This window comes from Bombus terrestris, chromosome 12 (assembly GCF_910591885.1).
Source record: "Bombus terrestris chromosome 12, iyBomTerr1.2, whole genome shotgun sequence".
In the NCBI taxonomy this organism is placed as follows: Eukaryota; Metazoa; Arthropoda; class Insecta; order Hymenoptera; family Apidae; genus Bombus; species Bombus terrestris.
Genome location: NC_063280.1, coordinates 5,805,631 through 5,828,811, shown reverse-complemented (window position 1 = coordinate 5,828,811; position 23,181 = coordinate 5,805,631). Strand labels below are relative to the sequence as shown.

At 35.1% G+C, this 23,181-nt stretch overlaps 5 protein-coding genes across 21 annotated transcripts in view; 2 read left to right on the top strand and 3 right to left on the bottom strand.

The window, feature by feature from the left end:
• LOC100644776 (diacylglycerol lipase-alpha) overlaps positions 1-7,682 on the bottom strand; it is a 53,037-nt gene extending 45,355 nt beyond the window's left edge. For 2 of the 14 annotated variants that reach the window (XR_007225884.1, XM_048410685.1), the window contains exon 1: positions 5,218-7,673. Coding sequence is in view for 13 of the 14 variants with exons in the window: in XM_048410685.1 (XP_048266642.1) it covers positions 5,218-5,312 (95 nt within the window). In the remaining variant the exon portion in view is untranslated. Of the gene's footprint in view, positions 1-1,575; positions 1,850-5,217 lie in introns of those variants that run through there. The other 12 variants (XM_048410675.1, XM_048410678.1, XM_048410676.1 and 9 more) reach the window with 12 other exon arrangements.
• Positions 7,683-8,209: 527 nt separating this feature from the next.
• On the bottom strand, positions 8,210-10,546 carry LOC100645463 (probable GDP-L-fucose synthase). 2 transcript variants are annotated; one of them, XM_003399910.4, is made up of 7 exons: positions 10,393-10,546; positions 9,848-9,996; positions 9,658-9,772; positions 9,453-9,581; positions 9,096-9,309; positions 8,875-9,012; positions 8,210-8,798 (listed from the first exon to the last, which is right to left on the bottom strand). In XM_003399910.4, exons 2-7 carry the CDS (start codon positions 9,982-9,984, stop codon positions 8,563-8,565), a joined length of 969 nt encoding a protein of 322 aa, XP_003399958.1. In that variant the 5' UTR covers positions 9,985-9,996; positions 10,393-10,546; the 3' UTR covers positions 8,210-8,562. The 2 variants fall into 2 exon arrangements, with proteins under 2 accessions (XP_003399958.1, XP_012170604.1); XM_012315214.3 differs by having other exon boundaries at positions 10,327-10,541.
• Positions 10,547-10,906: 360 nt separating this feature from the next.
• Positions 10,907-16,937, bottom strand: LOC100644653 (rapamycin-insensitive companion of mTOR). Its single transcript, XM_012315215.3, has 10 exons — positions 16,839-16,937; positions 16,388-16,670; positions 16,266-16,313; positions 15,773-15,929; positions 12,473-15,667; positions 12,272-12,401; positions 11,833-12,203; positions 11,616-11,718; positions 11,425-11,532; positions 10,907-11,354 (listed from the first exon to the last, which is right to left on the bottom strand). Exons 2-10 carry the CDS (start codon positions 16,446-16,448, stop codon positions 10,986-10,988), a joined length of 4,542 nt encoding a protein of 1,513 aa, XP_012170605.2. The 5' UTR covers positions 16,449-16,670; positions 16,839-16,937; the 3' UTR covers positions 10,907-10,985.
• Positions 16,938-17,295: 358 nt separating this feature from the next.
• On the top strand, positions 17,296-18,766 carry LOC105666360 (proteasome subunit beta type-6). 2 transcript variants are annotated; one of them, XM_012315216.2, is made up of 5 exons: positions 17,296-17,469; positions 17,791-17,858; positions 17,936-18,067; positions 18,151-18,425; positions 18,528-18,766. In XM_012315216.2, exons 1-5 carry the CDS (start codon positions 17,374-17,376, stop codon positions 18,653-18,655), a joined length of 699 nt encoding a protein of 232 aa, XP_012170606.1. In that variant the 5' UTR covers positions 17,296-17,373; the 3' UTR covers positions 18,656-18,766. The 2 variants fall into 2 exon arrangements, with proteins under 2 accessions (XP_012170606.1, XP_048266649.1); XM_048410692.1 differs by having other exon boundaries at positions 17,332-17,469; positions 17,775-17,858.
• A 386-nt stretch (positions 18,767-19,152) lies between these two features.
• On the top strand, positions 19,153-23,165 carry LOC100644903 (sodium-coupled monocarboxylate transporter 1). Of its 2 annotated transcripts, none has more exons than XM_012315217.3 (15): positions 19,153-19,476; positions 19,566-19,891; positions 20,067-20,281; positions 20,358-20,409; positions 20,485-20,552; positions 20,628-20,782; positions 20,867-21,007; positions 21,118-21,226; positions 21,442-21,551; positions 21,633-21,819; positions 21,875-21,961; positions 22,037-22,125; positions 22,215-22,328; positions 22,402-22,588; positions 22,698-23,165. In XM_012315217.3, the coding sequence occupies exons 2-15, from the start codon at positions 19,648-19,650 to the stop codon at positions 22,773-22,775; spliced, it is 1,836 nt and encodes a 611-aa protein (XP_012170607.1). In that variant the 5' UTR covers positions 19,153-19,476; positions 19,566-19,647; the 3' UTR covers positions 22,776-23,165. The 2 variants fall into 2 exon arrangements, with proteins under 2 accessions (XP_012170607.1, XP_048266643.1); XM_048410686.1 differs by having other exon boundaries at positions 19,542-19,891.
• The last annotated feature ends 16 nt before the right edge of the window (positions 23,166-23,181 follow it).

The following is a 23,181-nucleotide window of genomic DNA, read 5'->3' as shown; positions in this document are numbered from 1 at the left end:
TAAGGAAGCCCGATGAGCTTGCACCAAGTCGCGGTCGAGTTCACGTTAAATCTATTTACCGTCTCAAACGAACCCCGTGGAACGACGTATCTCGGATTCTCGTTGAGAGAGTAAGAAACGTTGTAAACGACGATGGAAAACCTATCTCGGCTTGTTTGTAGAAAAATCGTCGTCGTCTGAGGACCGGCGTGCAAATTTCACATTCCCCCATTGGATATCGTGCGTGTCTTCGCCATATCGGTTACGCGCTTCCAAAAAAAAAAAAAAACAAGTAAGAAAGTTAGATTAGTAAATCTAAAATTTACGTTAATCGGCAAAAGGTCAGTAATAGCCTAACAATATGTGCATCGCAACGCCTACATCTTCCTGTCATTACTCTCATTCACTCTATCTCATTTCATTGGGGTTATATCATTATCATATCATTACAAGAAGGATGAGGTTGACTGCAATACACTAAATATTTGAGCCCACACGCAATCATTTCATTTTTATTATTATTATTATTGTTATTATTATTATTAATATTATTATTATTGAAGAGAGCTGTAATTGTAAAACAGCAATCTTACTTATCAGATTATAGATAAAGAATCGATAATCCTCGATGGGCAATCAGTTATTGTTAAGACAATTTTAATACAAAATATTAGTAATGGAAAGATTATAGATGAAAGAATATAGTGTACTAGTTGAGAAAATAATATATGGCGGTTTAGAATCTGATGTCATCGCTAAAAGTAAGCGAAAAATCTGTTATTCGAATAATTATAATACGTGGTACTTAGTGTCTCAATAATAATTTTATCGTGATAAAAATAAAGTAATAAAATTGTTATTTAATGCTCTTTTCCAACGTCATCGTGGTTTAGATGAGAGGAGTGGGGGAATTAACGAAGCGTAACGTATCCCAAATATTACAGCGCAGCGCGGTATTGACATTATGTTCCCGCCATAATACAATTTACAACTACTCTTCTACCCCACTTTGAATGGAATTTCCAACATACCTTATGAAACAGAAATATAATACCTTGGATAACATACCGAACGTCGACGTGATCGGCAAAGTAATCGACATTGACATTTGCACTGTTGCAACATTACACTCGAATGTAGCAGTTTCCAGTACCCTCGATGTGATTACGAAAATCGATAAAATACTCGTACAACTATCACATACACCACCATTAAATATATATGTATAGTATGCACACGTATCAAATATATATTTCACATGTTACTCCCGATTGAAATTGAGCCAAAACATCATGGCTCTCTTAGATCTCTCCGATACATCTCGAACTCTTAAATTCTCAAATATCGCAAAATATCGATCATTGAACTCAAAGCTGGTTCCGCGAGGTGCTATCGACCTTCGTTCATCGATCATAGTTAACGGGAGAAAGTTGAAGATGAGATGAATAAATTTACCTTTTAATTGCGAAAATCACGCACGATCCAACAGTGTTGGAAAATGTAATACGACGATATGTTCACAGCTGATGTATATTTCGAAGAAATTTGCAGCTGCTCTAGCGTATTCTATTTGCATAGGCATGTATCCATACTTACTCGACCGCGTGAATGAAAGCCAAGGTGGCGCCCGGTATGAGCAGGTCATCGCTGCCGACACGCCAACGTCTGCCAAACGTGATGAGAGCCGGCATGTTTCGTTCAGCAACTTTGTGGCTCGCCCGAGCAATTGTCCTCGTACGCGAGCAAAAACATTCACGTACGATGACATAACCTATACCGGCACAAATAACGCGATTAACTCATCGACCGACCGACTGTGTATTACTTGATATATCTCACGAAACGAACAACCGGACCGTCGAACCTCGTGACCATTCGGCTGTCACGGATGTACTGAATCAGTGAAACGCGGAACGAAACTCCGCTCGGTCGGTTCATAGCGAGGCAAAAAAGAAATGGAGGGAATCCTGGATCGCTTTGCGGTAAGCTTGTTTTTGAATTCAAGGTGTTCGAATGATAGGATAATAGGGTTATTGTTGTCTTAATGTGGGTCTATGTATAAAATACGTATATTTATATCATAATTAAACTGCGCATGTTCATGTATTTATGGAAAATTCAAAAGTGCAGAATGCACGAAATTCGCACAATGCACAAAAATGTATAAAATATCCTGAATATATTTATTATAACAAATCATGATATTTAATAGGTGGGAAAACTCTGTATCCGCAATCTAGTGATAATAATGTTATTTTCTATACTGAAATATAAATCAGTGATATTTACGAAAAACAAATTATTTCTTCATTAACAATTTGTGGCGCAACATTATTTCGGTATATCTTTTTATTCAATTATCATCACGTCGTATATTTATTCGAAGACACGATGTGACTTTTTAATCTTTTCAATCTCCTTCATTAATAACGCGAGAGCAAATTCAATAAGCTCAATGAATCATATTTCTTCCTAGTGGAACTGAAGAAATAGAAGGGAAATAAGTTCAATCAGGAAAAATCTCGAAAAATATTGGAATGGAAATCTTTGATCTTATCTTGTTAGAAAATAGGATCAAGGTACTTGACAACTTCGATTCGCTCGAGTTAGCAGCAAACAAGCAAATGCTTAAATTTTTTAATAACTTTGATATCATACCCGTTCCGATAAGACATCTGTCCGCGATTCTTAATTAGTTTCCAACATCGTTAGATGTTTTATCAACTCTATTTTTCAAACTACGATACAAACTTCTTAAATTCATATTCTCAGGGGTCTTCATAAAAAAAAGAGATAAATTTAAAAATACAATACATCATTTCTAGTAAGTCTTTTTTCATGTATCGAAAAGCTCGGAATTGCGTGACTTTCATGTCAATCTGTGTTTAATATGCATAAAAGACAAGATGCAGGATACCATGGAATTCTATTTGAACACGTACATATTCGTCTACATAGTTTAAACGGTCGATATCAAAATAATAAATAACAAAACAAATCGACATTTTTACGAAGAATCTGTGTCTAGAGACGAAAGGTGAAATGCACATCAACTAACCGAGATAAAGTTTCGATGTCGTGCACAGCTAGTCGGTGGGACAATACACGAGATAACAGAGAAAATTGATTGTACATTCGTTCAAAGGGCCGTGCAAACGTCAACAACGGCTAGACGTTGTTTTAATTGAAACTTTATCGGCTATTCTGTATCGCCCGATAGAAGAAGACACAGAGTCTGCGTTCCAGACATGGACATATTAGAGACGTATCGAGAGCCGCAAATTTATAAAGATGACTAGAACGAAATGGACGATCGCCAATTTCGTATGTATTCGCCTATCTCTCTCTCTCTTTCTCTGTCTCTCTATCTCTCTGTATCGGGTCATTTACCGCGTTTATTAACGATTTTTCAAAGCTAAAACATACGGCATTGGCGTGCCATCACGCGAAAACTATCCTTTGATCATCGCTAATAATAAGCCCGGGGATACTGATGCCTAATAATTTCCTCTAAACACGCGATAAATTACAACGCTCTGATAAAAACGCAGCAGATCTTGACACGAGCAATTTTCTGAAAATGTATATAACCGTGCAGTTTTTGATTTGAATCCGTAATTAAGTGGTGACGATCAAGAAGAATCGCGGAATTATTGAAATGAGCGTATACATCGATCTATTTATTTCGTAAGATTTTTATCTGAGGAAAGCGAATTTTATTGCAGCTAGCGTGTCGAAAGGACGAGAAAAAGAATTGCGAATACATTTAATCGCTTCGCAATCATGAACGAGATATCTGGCGACGCAATATCGTTCATACGACGAACGCGAACGAGTTACCCTGCGGCTAAATACCGTTTGTACAACACCACGGATGAAGTATCTCGCCAGTCTATTTTTCTGTAATTACGACTCTCGTCCTAATAAACAAACACACGGGATATCTCAACCGTGGTCATTGTACGAACAATATTGTGTCGCAAGATACTTTGACAGCAAAACGGTTAAACAGACTCTCGTGAATTTATATTTTCCAAATATTGTTACTCGCTTAAAGAAAATTTAATTGCGATCAGGAAGCCTTTACGTATTTCGTTAACCGAATTCATGAAAATGTTGGTAAAAATTCGACCACGCTTTGACCAAAACTTAATCGTGATTTACAAAATATATATACGTATATTAGAATTTTAACAAACGTATCAAACAAAACCAACCCGGACGGGGTGAGATGAGGCCAGGATGAAACCAGGATGAAACCGGGTCGAAACTAGGACGAAACCAGGACGAAAGCGGAGCTAGGGCAAGACGAAACCAGAGCTAAGCCAAGACGAAACCAGGACGACACCACAAGACATATTAAACAAAATTTTACGATAAATATCGGTAGGTTAGACAATAACTTATCGAGTGGTATCGTACGAATGATATTTCGTCCGTGATCATTGTACGAACAATGTCGTGAAACTGTTAAAAAATAAGAAAAGAAATAATGCAACAACTGCTCAAACACAAAGTGAATCATTATCTTTATATATACGGTTCTAACATAGTTATATAGTCACGCACTGCAGCTTTAATTGCCTCGGGGCCTTTAGTCTCTAATTAAATTAAACTAAAAGAGTACCATCGTTTAACTGTAAAGGGTAAATAGCTCAACGGCAAACGAATTCACTCGGTTTTCCACTGTTGCATAATTTTCACGTTTCATACACGAGACATTGTAAATTGTATTAAAAGCTGCTAGTTGGTGTGCAACGGGCGAGAAACTTTAAGACATAATTAAAATTCCTGTCTTCTTCGCGCCTTAATGCTAATCGCGTTTAATTACACGGTAAATAAATTAATCGGCCGATTTGTATCTACGTATTTTCGAAGATCGCACGAAGGTGCAGGGAATCCGGACGGTTACACGACGAGGGAAGGCAAATCGATTATTAAATTACGATGGTAATTAAATGGCGGAAATCATGCGTTCTGAGAATTTCTCTATCGAAACTAATCGAAATACGTATTGGTAAATGCTATGCGCATTAAGCACAATGTAGGTCACGTGGAATTATCCGCGAACATATTCTATTTCGAAGAGCTTCTATAAATACAAAGACAGGTATCTTTCGCGCTGATAGCATGTCCTATTAGCATTGAAAATTCTTGAAAATGCTGAAAATAACGACGGTTAGAACGGGACAAAGTGATTGATCGGGGTCCGTTATTAATATCGGAATGTTCACTCACCATATGAGATGCAGGATGAACAGGAAAGCACCGGGCACGACGAGGTCGTCACTGCCGACGCTCCATCGGCGCCGGAATACCACGATACCAGGCATATCTTCTTCAGGATCCTTTGGTCGTTCCTATTTCCCATTCAATCAGCCAAGACGCTCAACGATCCACCGATCAGCGAGGGGCGCAATCACCGGCTTTCGTCCTCGAATCACCGAGCGATACGAACTTGAACTCTGCTCCGAGATCTCTTTGGAAATCGACACGAACGCCGGTCGCCTCGTCGAGGTCGTCGTCGACGCGCATTTCCGTAACTGTGTTCCGGCGGACCACGGATTCTCTCCATCCTCCTCGCCAGCAAACTTTATCGGAAACCTCTCGAGCGCTGTTCCCCTCGAATGAACGAGCTTTCATTCGCAACACGACGACAACGCATCGCGTTCTATCCACGATGTGGAAACTGAATCACGTTGAAGACACTGTTTCAACTGAGTCGTGAATTATCTTACGGAGAAACCTTTTGTACACACCAATCGTCCTTGCTGGATTTCAAAAGGAAAACGAATGCAATGATTAATGCGACGAAGCGCGCGATATTCGCTTAGACCGCGCGCACACACCGCTACCGTGATATTCTTATTGTAAATGCGATAAATGTCAATCAAAAGATCGCGCACGATGGATCTTCTTCGGAAGAACGTTTCTGTAGATCTCCTTAGAGCCACTCAGATACTGACAATGTAACGCGAATTACGCAAGATAGCCTACGGCTTTGAATTTTGTTGAGCTGTTAAACGATTCAATTAATTCAATTTTGTTTAAATCTTGTATTCCAGCGATATTATTGGCGAGGACGAAGTTAAGGAATATTCTATTCGTTTTAAAAGATATTGTTTCGCAAAACCATTGTGAGTCACAGACTGATTTTACCTCCCTTAGGAGAAGAATACGCGTCGTAGAACAATGGAGGACAAAAAGAGAATACAGTTCCGTGGGATGCGGATGGAAGGAAACGAGATAATAAAGACATGTACATAGACTCCTACATATTAAATCATCTCCGATATTACAACTTTTCCATAGACAATATTTCTCCGTAGGAATTTATGTATCGTTTTTAGGGTCGAATGTTGCGATTATACGAAGGATAACATTTAAATTATTTCCATCGTGCATGTACGTCAGATACGAAAGTGGTTCACACTTTGAAAGGTAGATGAAATCCTCGAGAATTCCCCGGAGATCGGTAAAACTTTTAAGCAGTGTTGGCACGCTTCTGAAATCATCCTTTCCATCCGCAGCCGAGAAGCGCAAGAATTTGATCAAACTAAGGGACGAGATCTTTTTACCGCATTCGCAGCAATTCGTTTAGCGAAATGAACGAAATCTACTAAGGGGGCTACAAGATCTTAAAGACCGAGCAAATTGTTCGTTCAGAATGGAATTCTAAAAAGAGTGATGCAACGCTCTGTTTACACCAATCGTAACTGCTTCAAAGGCAAATTTTTATAAAAGAAATTAAATGAAATCATGCCTTGTCACTACGTGATGAAAGATTCTCTTATTCAGCATTAATTTAATCGAAATGAAACAGATTAACGAATCTGATTTGCGCAATTTCGCCTACTACGATTATTCTTAATCTCTAACTGATATCTTCATTTGTACGCAAGATCGATACTAATCAAGCTATCAATGTCTGCCAAAATAGCTATGCTTACTACTCACTCCCTAGACTGCAGAAAACCCGTAATATTCGCGATTTAGAGTACTTTCATCGTATTAAAGATAGGAATCTATTTCTTACTGTACTCCAATGAAGATCGTTTCGTTCTTGCAACATTACTCTTACCGTTTGTGTTTATCACGTTGTTCATCGAGACACTTTTTTTATCTTCGAGCTGCAATAAATGCTCACGAACCGATTCACACGTATCACGATATTTTACCTTGAACATGAGTTCTTCTTATCACAATCTAGACTCCTATCCAATTTAGATTCCTTGAAACTGTTCATTATTTTTTTTTTTTTTTTTTTTTGATACACGTTTCTATGAACATTCGTCTTGTTTCACTGGAAGCGTCAAGATCCTTTGATGAATCGTATGGATAGCTTGTGCGATATGATTCGCAGGAATAAAAGACACGAAGAAGCTGACTTTCCCCCGGCAAAGCCGATCGGCCGGCGTTACCGTCTACGATACCGCAACGCGTGTCCCTGCACCGCTATCATCATTTCTTTCCATGAAAAGTCGTTCAAGTAACGCGGTAATGCATTGATCGATGGATGCATTTTATTCGCGAAACTTTGAGCCTGAGCTACACCACGTGCCGAAAAAGCATCATATCGTGAATACAAGAATGAAACGAGAAAAGCACATAGTTCCGCGATCGTCGAGGTGAGCCACCTCGAGCGCGACTGAGCACCAAATTTAAGCCATCGTGCACCTTCCACGGTTCTGAGGGCGCTCAATTTATATTAACAGATGCGCGTGCGTCGCGACGCCTTTTGTGCGACAAGCGCTGCATCGCGTCCATCACTCGCTCCGCCTCATTTCCGTGACAGTCGTCGAACACCGACGATCAGTACGTCATCGTTTCATTTGTTTCAGTTTTTATGTCTATTAAATCAAAAAGATATTCGTAATTTTCCTTACGTGATATTTTTTCTTCTATTCCCTTTCTCTTTTTCATTGGAAATATAAGCTGGCTTATAGATAATATTTAATAATTAAGCTTCTAGATAATATTTAAGCAATCCTGTTGATAATGTTTATGATGAATAAAATAACTGAATAACCATGAGAAATTGAAAAAATTGCAATGTAGTTGATGTTTCTTAGATGTTCAGGTAACGACTAAGAATTAATATCTATAAACGAAAAAAATCACTAATCATCTCTTGAGAGAACCAAAGTGAAACATTGATTCAGTCGAAAAAGAAATATTTTTTATTCGACAATCTTAAAATATTGTAAGTTTTGAGAATACAAAAAAGCTGTTTCATATGTAGGAAATATTTATTCTAAAAATATAAGATATTTATAGTAACAACAGCTTAATATCCGCTTTTAATTCTTAACATATCTTGATGGAGATATCCGTAAAATTAACGAAAAATTAGAAGACAATAAAATACAATTTTTAATACAATTGTCTTCTTCTAATTATAAGAGGTTAAAATATTGTTGAAATAAACTCAGCGATATATATAATTTCGTCACTTCCTGCCGTGGATATTATATTACATTACATTGTACCATATAAGCTTAAAGTAGTGGTCTTCTTATTTTCCTAATTTTGTACAGAACCAAAATTAGTGTAAATGAAACATTAATTAGTTCTCAACGTTTACTAATTTCTCGCTCGATCATAGTTTTTTATATACCAGTCAACGGTATCTTTAATGGCTTGATTAAATGGTGTGAATTGAAAATTTGGTAAATATTTTCGTAATTTTGCATTGCTTGCTGTTTTCTTATACTGCCCATCGGCAGCAGATGTATCATATACCAGTTTTCCTTTAAAATTAAAAGCTTGTGCAATTGCCTCAGCTACTTGAGAAATTGTAACTTCTTGGGATTCGTCAACTGTGTCAAAGATAGATAAATTTCAAATAACATATACCAATATATACCATATGTTTAATCGATCTTTTTGATTTACCTGATAATATAATTGGTTCCACAGAGTTATACTCTCTCAATACCCATATTATTAAGTTAGCTAAGTCTAAACTATAAATAAATTGTCTCAGTGGCTTCCCAGAACCTAATATGGTAAATACCTTATCTTCAGTATTTCCTAAAATATATACCAACAGATACCAACAATATTCTTTAAAACAATTGATAATTTATAAAAATCTTATTGGTAAAATATTGTACCATCTTTTATTAAATCGTAAAGTCTGCGTATTAGACCTGGTATAACATGACTGGCACTGGGATGAAAATTATCATTTGGTCCAAACACATTGCATGGAACGATACTAGTATAAATTCTATGATACTGATCATAATAACCTCTATTTTGGATATCTATAAGACGCTTAGCATAACTGTAACCATAATTTGATGGATGAGGTGGACCATTGTGAATCTAAGGAAATAAACATTAAGATAATAGATATTAATATAGACATAATAAATATTAAGATAATAGAGGATAGTATGCATTAAGGTAAGATAAGAATATATAAAAAGCAAAGCCTTAAAAATTGCTAATATAAAAGGTAATGTTACCATGGTTTCATCAATAGGATATGTTGTTTTATCAGGAAATATGCAAGTTGACAAACATGATATGACCTTGACAATGCCATTTTCATGAGCAGTTTGTAATACATTATCGTTCATGTGAATATTCCTACGCTAGAAATTTATAACATACATTTCCATCAATTTAAGAATAATAAAACAGGCATTAGTCAAGATTTTATTTCTTTACCAGAAAGTCCAAATTGTGAGTCATATTATGGAACAAGCCACCAACCATAGCAGCTAAATGAATAACGTGTGTAGGTTTATGTTTCTCAAATAATTTCTCTGTATCCTTTTTATCACTGGAAATACAACACATTTTACCTATAGCTTAACTGAGTAGCACACTGATATATGACAATTAATAAATAATTTACCATAAGTCTGCATCTTTAGAACCTACAAATATCCATTTTTCATTTTCATTTTTATTTGTTTCGATGACATGTTCAATAGCTCTACCAACTAGTCCTGTTCCACCAGTTACAAGTATAATCTTTTTACCTTCAGACATGTTTCATGAAATCTATGGAAGCATTTAAATTTTTAAACTTGAACTTTTCCTTTATTTTTTATAGATTTGATGAAATTGAAAAATTTGTAAAAATAAAACATAATATTGACCATGTTACAATATGAGTTTAATTCTTTGATATAAAAAGTATGAAAAAATTGTAAATACATTTGTAAATACATTTTAAATCACTTAAATAATAAAAGACAATTAGAAAATGATAGCACAGTAACAATATGGTTGTTAATCAAGTAAAAAATTTGAAATTCTTGTTCTGTTCTTGGAGTCATTAAATATATTACATATTAGTACACTTTGACAATTATTAATTTTGTAACTCACGCATAAAAACAAATACTCTGTTAGTATCAAACAAGTAGAATCTCTCTGGTAGAATAAATCACTTACAATAATTATATAAAAAAGCTGATAAAGACCAAGTTCGAATTGTACTATAATTGCTATAAGATAAGAACGTTCATATTGCCATCTGGCAACGAATATGGAAAACTACTATCTTATACCACAGGCGAAATATAACATAGACCTGACATACTATTTTCACTTCATATCACACGTTGTCACTGCGCCACGCCAGAGAAAATTACTTATAATTCTCAATGCGAGAATTGATAGTAAAATAAAAAGTAAATAAAAAAAAAAAAAAAATATCACATGCGGTGTCATCGATTCAGCATGGAATAAGATTACAACCTGTAATTCCAATACTATCCATTAGGAATGACATAATCTTTTCCTACGTTGACTCCATACTTTCTTGCATGACTTAATTGAGAAAAAGCATTATATATATATATATATAATATGTTTATTATATATATATTATATATATTAATATATATATATATATATAATTTTCTATTACTATATTTTAGTCGCATAGGGATATTGTTACATCCTATTTTGGCAGTGTAATTTATTTCATATTTTGTAATTACTTTAATACAAAATATTTACAACTGTTTGAAAATTGGTGACTACTAATCAAGACTGATGGCAGTGTTTGTACCTGATACTTTTAATAATCTATCAGAACTTTTTGATAAACGTATTCTTTCTTCTGGCTTTAAAATTTCGGCTATTATCTTTTCGTCGCTTCTCCGTTCTGGTTTGCGCAGAAGCTCTTGTGGTTTATTGCATTGTTGAGTCACACAGGAATCACCTCCCGCCTCTTCAGCAACAGCATCTAGCTGTGCTACTTGAAGCTCAGAAAAAGTAAGTCTTCCATTGACCTTACTTTCGGAAGGCACACGGGAGTCGGGTTCAAGCGCCGTGGAAATGGGAGATTGCAAGGATTTATCACCATTGCCATCGTTTAGTTTTAAAACATTAGCTGCTTCTACATAAAGCTGTGTTACAACGTCAAAATTAGAAACTTCTCTTGCACGTTGTGACTCTAATCTTTTTATGACAACTTACTGCTTCGAATGTAGAATCTAGAAATAATTCTTGTAAAAATCGCCGTGCTTGCATCCTATATGTATTACTACCTAAACGAGCAGCTACATCCGAAAATAAACAAATATCCTATAACATAAAGTACAATTATGTATAAATAACAAATTAAACATATGGTTTTTTTATTCTTGAAGCTATATTTATATTTATACCTGAAACCTTTCTGAGTGTAACTGTCTTAATCTAAGTAAGGTTTGTCGACTATTACGATACCATACAGGGTTTGCCAATCGCTGTGCATGCCTAAGTATTTTCCTATTCAAATAATACAGGTGTTATTAAAATTAACGTAACTTAGGTGTACTAAAAAAAGTCAGCATTCTATACTTATAATGTACCATTTTATGTAACTGTATAATTAATTGTTACCTCTGTAACTTTAAGTCTTTTTCTGGAATCATATCTTTGCTGCTACTTTTACCATGAGAACATACTAAACATATACGATAATGTTCTGCATCTACATCACATTCTGAACAAGATTCCTCATCTACTTCGGTCGTTTCTATATCTGACTTAGGTGCATCATCCAGTGTTATAGTTGGAACCGACAACTGTGGTGGTTCCGGAAATATAGTTATAAGTCTCTTTGGAAGCGCAATGCCCATGTAAGATAAATTATCATGATTATCATCAGGAGGAGGAGGTGTTGGAGTGAGTACTTGTTCCGCAATCCAGTTGCGAGATGAATCAAATTCGGATAAACTTTGTAACGAAAGCCGACCGTCTAAACTATACATCTAAAATAAAATAAAGCAATTTAATCAAATGTCCAGTGAAACGGAAGATCGACTTTAAACATTCTTGCCTCTAAGCTACTTTGAGAATAACTAGGTCTCCGATGACGTTGTAAACTACGAAGTCTTGCATACCCCTCAGCATCTTGTTGGCTTAATCTTTGAATACTTGAAACAGGACTTGGTGTCTCTCCTCTTTCTCTGCAAAAATAAACAATGATAGAGAATGTTCTTAACGAATACAAAATTATTACTTAAAATATGGTTCTTACGGTAACGCATAGCGTCTGGCTTCGAGATCCGTAGCTGCACTTTCAGATCGATTTCTGGTTCTTCGAGCAACTGGTTCAGGTAATTCTGGCTTACCATCACTGAGACTCCGATGATGTCGTTGTATAGGAATCGGACTCGGAGCTGGATATCTGTTGGTAGGAGGAACAACTGGCCAATGGTCTCCACGTCTGTGTCTAACACATGGCCAGTCAAATGTCGACAGTGCATCTGCACCTGCACGAGTTGTAGCAATCAAACTAAGAGCATACATAGCTGTTGCTCGTACTATATAATATGAACACGTTTCCGCTATGGAAGTTAACAATTCTATAATGCCTGCATGATTTAATTGTTCTACTCCTGCTGCTGAAGTTCCCATGTGACCAAGCGCCCATAGCGCGGACTTTACTTTTAAAATTCTTTTACTTAAGCTCGTTTGATCATCTCGAGATTCAGGCTCCAACCTCCAATTTCTTTCTAAGGTAGTTCGTCTGGAATCATCTAGACTTGTTTTTCGTCGAATATCTACTTCTAGAGAGTCAACTTTTTGCGGATAACTTATATCCACGCTTTCCACAGTTTCTGAATCCATTATTGTCTCTAATCTATTTGATTCTACTGTTTCATCTGTACCAGATTCTTCAGACATAGCGCAAGCATCATCAATCACAGACCGATTAGTTTTAGTACATCTTGAGTTTGATTCCGAATCTCTGTTACCAAATTCTAGTCTAAATCTTTGAACAACACGGGTAAAACGTTGTATTACATTTCGACGTAATAACAGCTGCATACCTAAATCGTGTTGTACCAATTGACCTATTAAATGCGGTAGAATAAAAATATTCTGTGGTGTCATGGGAACGTTAGTTGTTCTTCTATGATAACTTCCTGTTTCGTTTCTTTGACGACGAGTTAAAGAATCATGTATTTCTCCCTCTATTAAACCAACATATCTCTCTGCAAAACCTCCTGGACTTATCCATTTTTCCAATTCCTCCGCAGGAGACGAAAGTGTTGTGAAACCCTGATGAAGAGAGTATAGTCGAATTTTCAGCAAGTAACCTTTATCGCCTAATTCTTCCAGCCATTTATCCCAATCCCGAAATTGTCCACCTTGTTGCAATAAAGCTTCTAAATATTCTGGTTCGTCGCAGGCTTCGTGTAATGCCTCTAATGCAGTTAGCGCTATAGTTTTATTGAAATCTGACAACCGTTCTGACAATAATGTTATTGCCCAACGATAGGCATCAGCCATTCTGGCTCTGAGTATCAATCGGAGGAACTGTGTCGCATATAGACGTGTACTGTCTAATGTAGCTTCTGTAATAATCTTAGTCAATACTTTTCTATTAGGTCCATCTCTAGAGTAATCTAAGCTTGATATTATAAGTTTAACATAACAGTCGTGATTAGTAGCTAAAGCCAAATCTTGCAGTTTTCCTAATAATTGAAATTCTTTTAAAATCCTAGTTCCCTTTGCTGAATGGCTCAGTTGTCCAAGAAATAGAAAATATTTTTGACAGCAAGTAGTAGACATATGACGAGGTGAAAATAAACATTCATGAGCAGATTGAGCTGTTCGAATACTGGAAATTTGCTCATCAACATCCTCGATTAATTCAAATAATAATTTTGTACTCTCAGGTTCAGGAATTTCCAATAAACAATTCAATAAATCACAACCAGCTAATGTTGCTTCTCGTGCTAAATTAGCATTTGTTGCTAACTCCACTCTACTGTAGCCATTAGAACATGGTTTAAAGTAACGTACAAGTCTTTTCATAAATAATCTGTGATCAGAATCATGGAGTATTCGCGCAGTATCTTCCCGTGAGCGTAATATAGATCGTACCACCGGCCAATTCCAAGCAAGAGCATCCTTAGAGCTGAGTACTTGCGCATCTTTCAAAAGAGGTGTAGTCGGTGATTCTCGACGTAACCAATGTCTACTGGATGTTCGTTGACGCCTTGGTAATGTCGGTCTTAACCACGTACCAGCTTGCAAAATTTTATCGAGAAATAGACTTGCTGGTGCCGGTCTTCGTCGCATCATAGTGTGCATTCGTTCCAAAATTGCAACAGCTGCTAAAGCTTGATGCTTTCCAGCACTTGCATGCTCTAATAAATTCGGTAAAGGAGGAGTAAGATCACATACTTCAGAAGGCAAAAGAGAATGTGCAAGATGCAGTAGAGCACCTAGCAAAACAGCTGCACGTACAGAAATAAAAGTATCAGTGGAAACAATAGTCTCTGCTAGAGCACGATGTAGACCACATTCCAGTAAAGCATATACCAATAATGCTAAATGTATTTCTGTAATATTTGGACAACGTGATGATAAGGATGGTAGAATATATTTTCCTTCAGCTGCAACAAAGCCTTCTGACAATTTCCAAGAATCACGAGCTCTGCTGGGATCTACTGCTGCTAGAGCAACATCAGGTTCATCTGTCCAAGTAGGCAAAGGTAAATCCAACAACTCATAAAGTAATTCTAAAACAGCACCTCTTACTTCGAGTTGTTCAACATATAACACATCTGCTATAGCTTTCAATCCCGAATTGTCATCAGGTCGACAAAAATGTAAAACTCCAGAATAGGATCTTAATATACTTAGTAATGCTAACTTGCTTGCTGCAAATCTTTCTCGTTCTTCTTTTGTTCTATTTATACTTGCAGAATGAAGCTCACAATAGGGAGCTGCAAAACACATAAGAGAAATACTACTCCTAGTATCAGGAGTATTTAATAATTTCAATAAAACTCCTACAACAGATTCAATTATAGCAGGACTTTGTCCAGTCATGGCAGCTCTCGCCAGGGCACTAATTCCTCCACAACTGATTAACAAATTTGAATTTAAAACACCTAATTCACAAAGAGTTGCTAAAAATGCTCGAAATGCTCCATCTTTTTCTTCAACTCCTCCATTTGTTAGACTTATTAAAGATCTTGCTAAAATAGGACTAAAATGTTTTGGAGCTAATACTAAAATTCTTCTAACAAGTCTAAGAGCCTGCATCCTCTCCATTTCATTTCGTAAATTAACATCCATACTTCTAGCCACAAAATATGGATACTGTAATTTATTAATTGCAATAACATCTTGTTCTTTTTTGAGCATATATCGTACAGCTCGTAGTGCAGCTGCACGAACTTGTGTTGCTTCATGCACAAGACCCACCCGCAAGCTATAAAATACATAAAATCAATATAAATTATAATTAATACATACTATATTTTATAAGATAATACACCTCTATATTACTTGTAATAAATCATTCTTAAATTCTTACCAGCAGAATACATCACTAATGGAATACCCATAATCTGGTGAATCATTTTCGCTAATTAATTTAACAATGGCATTAAGATAGGCTAATTTTTTTATACTTGGAACATTTTCCCGTTGATAAAGATTGGTCAAAACTTCTTTCACATTTTCTTTCAATCCTATAAAATAAGATAAATGACATAGATGGATAATGAAAATAAATATCTTCATAACAAATACATATGTATATATGTAGAAAGTTACTGTTATATTGAGAAGCTTACAAACACTGATATTAAAGATAATTTTATATCTTTCATTAACTAAATTTTTTTACTTTCTTTTTTCTAAATCTGCTTTTAGTATTTCACAAAAGAGACACCTGTTACTTTATAAAATGCGACTTAAGTATAACCACGTATATACATATAATCGTAGACTGATATGAGATAGTTATATTATCGTTATAAAGTACTGTGGATACAAAGTTGCAAATTACAGGTTAGGTTACTAACCTCTTGACAGATCGAGTTGCACGCAGCTGTCTTCACTCTCTTGACGGCCTATAAAAAGAATACATAAATAGGAAACAACGTAGTTTTAAAATAAAGAAATTGACAGTCAATGTCCAACGTACTTCGATGAGATCTGCTCGTACGAAGACTCCTACCCCAGATCATCCAACTAGAAATTGCCATTTCTTTACCGGCTGCTACCCACGATCACGATCAACACTTTTTATCCGATTGTTACCACAAGTCTTTTGCATGGTATATGTCATTCTTATTGTTAACCCGAAGCCCGAAGCACTATAAATCCACTACTGATAAACCAAGTATAACACAAATCAAGTGTTACATGAGAACGTTGCTTGCACGTTGCACTCAATATACCGCACTCTTCGGGAAAATTGTAGGTACCTGAAAAAAGTTGCAAGAGTCACGATTCACGATAGACATGCAATCAACTGAAGAATGTGCTTTCTTTCTTTAATCTTTCTTTAGGTCTTTGAAAACGCATATAGTTTCGTATTATTTTGTTTTCCAAACAATATTTTACGACGAATACAAGCTCTATATATTATATACTATATTTTTGAAATCCTATATATTTCCCATCATATACGAAGATACAAGTAAAATGCACTGTATGACATGCTTGACTGGCGACTGGTCTAGACTAGCCTGTTCAGCAGATTTAATTCCGAAACAATAATGTTTTGTATCTTAGATCGCTTTATAATAGTCACTTTGATAAAATTAAAGCTCATTATATTTTGTTAATTGTATAATATCCATGCAAACACTGATAGTAAAAGTAAATAAATAGATATAAATTTACTTAAATATAAAATATTTATTTAATTATTATTAGAAAAAGTCTAGTACATGGTACAAAAATAGAAAAAGTTGTAAAAAGTTTGTTGTAGCATAAATGTAATAACAAGATTTATTGTTCTGAATAAAACTATTCCGTTAAAATTGCAAATTATTCATATTTAATAATTATGTTTAGATGCAGACATCATTTTTTAATTTTTGTAGATGGACACACTGTAGTCGTAAATTAGCTTCCAACATTGAACAGTCCAGCGGAAAGAGCACTTATTAGAATTTTTGAAAAATGGCATATATGATGGATAATTTAGTTCAACCTAATATAAGTTCAGTTGTCAGTAATTTGGGCCCAGATTGGCTTTCTTCTGAGCAAAGTACAGGAGTAAGTTTCAATAAATTCTGACATTAACACGTTTTGAGGTTAGAATGACAGTGCAAACTTAAAAGTACATACATGATGAAAATTCAAAACAAAATTAACTTATTCTATAATATTCATATAACATCAGTATACTTTCTGTAATACTATGTTAATAATATATACATAATTTAAATAATTATGTTATATATTTTAATAATTGTTTCATATATAATATAAATTTTGTATTCTGTGAAAACATCTATTTAAAGCAAAACAATTTTTATTACGTTATAATTTTAGAAAGAAATGTATCAATTTTTTAAAAGTTATTTCATTAATTAGACATCAATCATGGCTTGTGAATTTGATGGAGGAGTTGTAATTGGAGCAGATTCTAGAGCCACTACTGGGTATGATATGATATGTCTAAAATTATTTTTTATGGATGTGGTAATAATTATACAATGAATTTCATTACTAATTTTAGGGCTTATATCTCCAATCGTTTTGCTGATAAGCTGACTAAAATCACTGATCACATTTATTGTTGTCGTTCTGGTTCTGCGGCAGATACCCAAGCTATTTCAGACATAGTTGCATATCATTTGAGTCTGCACAAGTAAGTAGATTTGTGTGTGAACTTATGTACTTATATATTTTGGATTATGGAATAATTTTATTTTATATGTTTTATTTTTATAGAATGGAATTGGGCATGGAACCTTTAGTAGAAACAGCAGCAAATGTGTTTCGTGAATTATGTTACAATTACAGAGATTCCTTAATGGCAGGAATCTTGGTGGCAGGATGGGATAGTCGTAAAGGAGGTCAAGTTTATAGTATTCCCCTAGGTGGTATGTGTGTACGACAACCAATTTCCATTGGAGGGTCTGGTTCAACCTATGTGTATGGTTACATGGATGCACAATACAAGCCAAACATGTCAAGGGATGAATGTGTTAAACTTGTTGAAAACAGTAAATATTTAACAACCGTTTATCAGTGCAATATGAGCATATAATTGTTGATTATGTTGATTATGTAATAGTGTAATATTAATGACTTCCTTATTTTTACAGCATTGGCATTGGCAATGTCTCGTGATGGTAGCAGCGGTGGTGTCATCCGAATTGGCGTTATTACGGAAAAAGGTGCTGAAAGAAAAGTTATATTAGGCAACGAATTACCGCGTTTCTACGAAGGATAAAAGTTGTGAACACTAAATCCAAATGGGTTATCTACTTCAGCTTTATCCTATATTTTTTAAAATTCTGTATCAATCATGTGTTATTTCTTAATTAAATTAATGTAAAAAATATCTACCTTTTACTTTTTTTACAATTGTTATTCGTTCCGAGTGTATATACATATCGTATGTATACTTTCTATACATGTATGTCTTAAATAGATTGCCAACAAGTACCATGTTAACGCTTACAGTAGCGTTGAATAGCTATTAATAAATAATTCTTTGACACCCGAAAATCATCCAGGAACTTGGTTGAAACGCGACCGTCAATGTGATCAAACACATCTATACAACTACTACCATATTTAGGTCGTATTATCCACTTACGATTCACTCTGGTATATACCCGGTCGTTTTAACTTCGTACTTAATGTTCATTGTCGATTTAATGAGAAAATTGTCACAATGGCACAATCGTGATGTGTGCAATCGTATCGGGCCGCTTCGAGCTTCTGCCTCTTTTCAGATGAACTGTCACGCTAGTTGTAGCCGGTCTTCCGTGATATCCATTACAACCTTCCACACCATATATTAAGGAACGTGTCATAAATTTGAAATAATTTATCATTTAATTCAATGTGAATAGAATTATATTTTGACCCTGAATGTTATATCGCGTGTCCAAAATATTAACTATATATAACAATTTTTATTCTTGTATAAATTGTAAATCACTCTTCGCGGATGTATCAAACTCAAAATAAAAGTCCGCAGGTACGCAGTTCTTTTCAATAAATTAGTTTTAATGGACTGAAAAATTATCAATCATAAAAATTAAGGTAAGTACCGTTTTTAACTATGCTACTTAGAAATATAAAAGCGTAATTTTTATATTGTTAAAAAGATGTCAATTATTCATTCTTAAAAGGATTTAGCTAATTCGAAACGCCTCAAGGCGTTGAAACAGTCACAAAATTCCATTCTGTAACAAAATAACCGCGGAAGGTAGCATGGAGGATCGTCAACCAAATTGGTCGCAAGACATGCTAACTGTACAGGAAGTCAGTGAAATGATGCGGAGTTTTGGTATATGGGATTATACAGTTTTCGCGTTTATGTTGGTTGCTTGCGGCTTCGTTGGTATTTATTTCGGTTTTATTAAGAAATCATCAGGAGAAGACGAATACCTCGTGGGTGGTAGAAACATGAAGACATTCCCTGTTAGTTTGAGTCTTATAGCCAGCTTTATATCGGGTAGGAGTTCGCCTGAAATTCTAAACAACTATCTACGTAACGTTGTAACGATAGCTTTCTCATTAAAATATTTAGATTATAATAATAACGAATACCAATTTTTATGCAAAATTTATTTTTATTTCTTCAGTCTGTAATTATTATTAAATTATAATAATAATAATAATAATAATAGGTATTTCATTATTGGGCACACCAACGGAAGTTTACGTACACGGTGTTAGTTACCTGTGTATTGGTTTCGGAGTAATCATCGTTGGTTTTGTAACGTCAGGAATCTATTTACCAATTTTCCATGAACTCAGACTTACAAGCACCTACGAATATCTCGAAAAACGTTTCGATAGGAAAATCAGAACATTAGGATCAATACTTTTCTTGATCGGCATCGTGAGTTATTCTAGTTCAATTTCGTTCATTTATTCATTCAAATTTTCGATGAGAAAAATATCTTATTCATTTCTAGATGACATGGCTTCCTATTGTTATTTACGTACCAGCGTTGGCTTTTAATCAAGGTACTGAATGCACGCTGAATAATTTTGAATAGAATTAGTCACATAGAATTAACATATAAAATAACGTATTTACAGTTACTGGAGTGAATGTACATGTAGTCACTCCGTTCGTATGTATCGTGTGCATTTTTTACACTTGTGTGGTAAGACATATATAATTCGTAGATACGAAAATTATTCTCTTCAGAACAAGTACAAAATAATTCGCGCTTTACTAGGGTGGTTTACGAGCAGTAGTATGGACCGATTTTATTCAGACCTTCATAATGTTTGGCTCTATGGTATTAATCGTCGTTAAGGGAACATCCGATGTAGGTGGATTTACGGTAGTAATAAGAAGAAATCTAGAATCTGGAAGACTTGAATTACCCACGTGAGCATTATAATATCACCGTTAAAAATAAAAATAATGATCGCGACTAGAACAATAATAAAGTTATACGAATTTTCGGAATAGGGCAGATTGGAGTCCTCTTACGAGGCATACGATCTGGTCTCTCGTCGTTGGTGGTTTCTTTCATTGGTTGCAAGTATCCGTTATCAATCAGAACATGATACAAAGATATCTTGCATTGCCCACGTTAAAATCAGCTAGAAGGTATATCCGTGGTTTTGAATCTTCATTTTTTTTTTTTTTTTTATTTGTAAAGTATAAGTTCCGAAATAAACTATTAAGCGATCTAAGGCACAAAATGGGATATGTTTCAGAGCGCTTTGGATCTTTATAGTTGGAGTCTTGATTTTAATAGGAATATGCGGATACGCGGGAATGTTAATATATGCCTGGTACCATGTATGCGATCCACTTACAACAAAGGTAATGATCCGACTTCCCTGATACCCTAATTCCACAATATATCATGAACTGGAAGTAATAGAAAGATTTCGTCTGCAACATATCACTCATGCATCTGACATTTCATACGTTACATCCTGTGAATATTTTACAATTTTTTACATTATTCTTATTTTGTGTATTTTATATTTCTAACAATAATCCGATATTAAAAGAAAAATATATTTCTCGTGTAGTTAGCAGGTGCGAAGGATCAGTTATTACCATTGCTTGTTATGAACATATTAAATGAATTTCCGGGTCTTCCGGGTCTCTTTGTCGCTGGAGTATTTAGCGCAGCATTGAGGTAACTTTTCTATCATTTATATTCACGATCAATAATTGTAAAAAAAAAGATAATCAATATTTAATCATTCCCTTATTTTAGTTCTTTATCTACCGGTTTGAATTCGATGGCTGCAGTGGTGTTAGAAGATTTTGTTAAACCCTTTAGGAAAACGCCCCTCTCGCCAAGGGCTGCGGATATTTTATTAAAACTCACGGTAGTTGTTCTTGGGGCAACCTGTGTGGCGTTAGTATTTGTCGTCGAAAAAACAGGATCTCACGTATTGCAGGTATAATGTGCAAGAATTTAATTTAAAGAATTAGTCAAAATAAAGTCTGTTTCAGTTATCTATGAACTTGTCCTCCATTACCAGTGGACCGTCTCTTGGAATTTTTAGCATGGGTATTTTATTGCCCTGGGTAAATGCCAAGGTATGCTAAAATTTAATATGAAAATGATAAAAGAACAACGGAAATAGGGATATTATAATTCTGTACAAAATATAGGGTGCTCTGATAGGTGGTCTTTCTGGTTTGGGTTTTATGGGTTGGATTAGCCTTTCGGCAGAAGCAGCGATCGCTAGTGGAAGAATAAAGTAAGAATAACGAATCGAATGATTTTAAAATAAATATTTGTTACTTCTCAACTATTTATAATGTTGGCCAACGTAAACTGTTTCGATAGATTCGACGAGAAACCAGTCAGCACGGAAGGATGTTATTATTCGTTTCCTCAAGTAGAAAACTTAATGTTACTCGAGCCTCCAGACACGATTTTGGATGGTGACGAATTTCTTCCGTAATAATCAAATTTTTAACAGAAAACATTAATTATATACTTTTCTCTCTATAATTTTACGAATATTTTTTAGGGAACCTCTAGCGTTGTATCGTCTTAGTTATCTCTGGTACACCGTTACCGGTGCCTTAATGACGATGATCATCGGACTAGTTGTGAGCCTGATCTCGTCCGAAAAAGTTGAAAAATTGGATCCAATGTTACTGGCCCCGTTTATAAGAAAATTATTGAAAATATCGGGCAAAGAACCTCATCAGGAGGCAAGCAATGATTAGCGATCGGTTTCTTTTAACAAATGTGTCTTTTTCAAAAAATTCGCACAGAATCTTTTTTCGACCATTGGTATCATATGCATTTTGTTTCTTATAGGTCGAGAATTTAGAAGTACACAGTTTGGAAATACGTAGAACCGGGGAGGAGAACGCAGCTGAAAGCGTACCACATTAGTATGACCTTGACTTGATGATTATGATCCATGCTGATCGAATCAGGGGTCGGCAAACTGTACGAGATGAAGTGTTTGGTTGACAGGCTGAAATATCAAATTAAGAGGATTGAGTCTAAAATAAGTTAGGTCAATGGAGAAAATAAAGTACAAAATGACTCGAGTTAGAGTCTGGATGAGTTGAAATACCGAGGCAAGAGAGAGACGGACTTATTCATATAATTCTTAGTCACACGAAAGTGTTAAAAGTCGTCTGACAGCGGAGTATGACACACGAATAAAACTTCCATACATTTTTTACACTTACTCACAGATATAGTGTATTTCGTACGTATATTTCAACATTAACGGAAATGTACAAAGATAATATATACGTTATTATTCTAATGTTATACTAGCAATACTTTC

Bases quoted from the DNA above. Each gene is read 5' to 3' on its own strand.
- LOC100645463 (XM_003399910.4), bottom strand. From the start codon at position 9,984: ATGTCTGAAGGTAAAAAGATTATACTTGTAACTGGTGGAACAGGACTA. The intron at 9,582-9,657 runs GTAAAGAAATAA...ATAAATTTCTAG, and splicing joins CTCACAATTTGGACTTTCTG to CGTAGGAATATTCACATGAA. The intron at 9,310-9,452 runs GTAACATTACCT...TTATTTCCTTAG, and splicing joins ATCCTATTGATGAAACCATG to ATTCACAATGGTCCACCTCA.
- LOC100644653 (XM_012315215.3), bottom strand. From the start codon at position 16,448: ATGGCAATTTCTAGTTGGATGATCTGGGGTAGGAGTCTTCGTACGAGC. The intron at 16,314-16,387 runs GTACGTTGGACA...TTCTTTTTATAG, and splicing joins TACGAGCAGATCTCATCGAA to GCCGTCAAGAGAGTGAAGAC. The intron at 11,355-11,424 runs GTAAGTTGTCAT...GTTGTAACACAG, and splicing joins TAGATTCTACATTCGAAGCA to CTTTATGTAGAAGCAGCTAA.
- LOC105666360 (XM_012315216.2), top strand. From the start codon at position 17,374: ATGGCATATATGATGGATAATTTAGTTCAACCTAATATAAGTTCAGTT. The intron at 17,470-17,790 runs GTAAGTTTCAAT...TTCATTAATTAG, and splicing joins CTTCTGAGCAAAGTACAGGA to ACATCAATCATGGCTTGTGA. The intron at 18,068-18,150 runs GTAAGTAGATTT...TTATTTTTATAG, and splicing joins TATCATTTGAGTCTGCACAA to AATGGAATTGGGCATGGAAC.
- LOC100644903 (XM_012315217.3), top strand. From the start codon at position 19,648: ATGGAGGATCGTCAACCAAATTGGTCGCAAGACATGCTAACTGTACAG. The intron at 20,282-20,357 runs GTGAGTTATTCT...ATTCATTTCTAG, and splicing joins TACTTTTCTTGATCGGCATC to ATGACATGGCTTCCTATTGT. The intron at 21,552-21,632 runs GTAACTTTTCTA...CCCTTATTTTAG, and splicing joins GTATTTAGCGCAGCATTGAG to TTCTTTATCTACCGGTTTGA.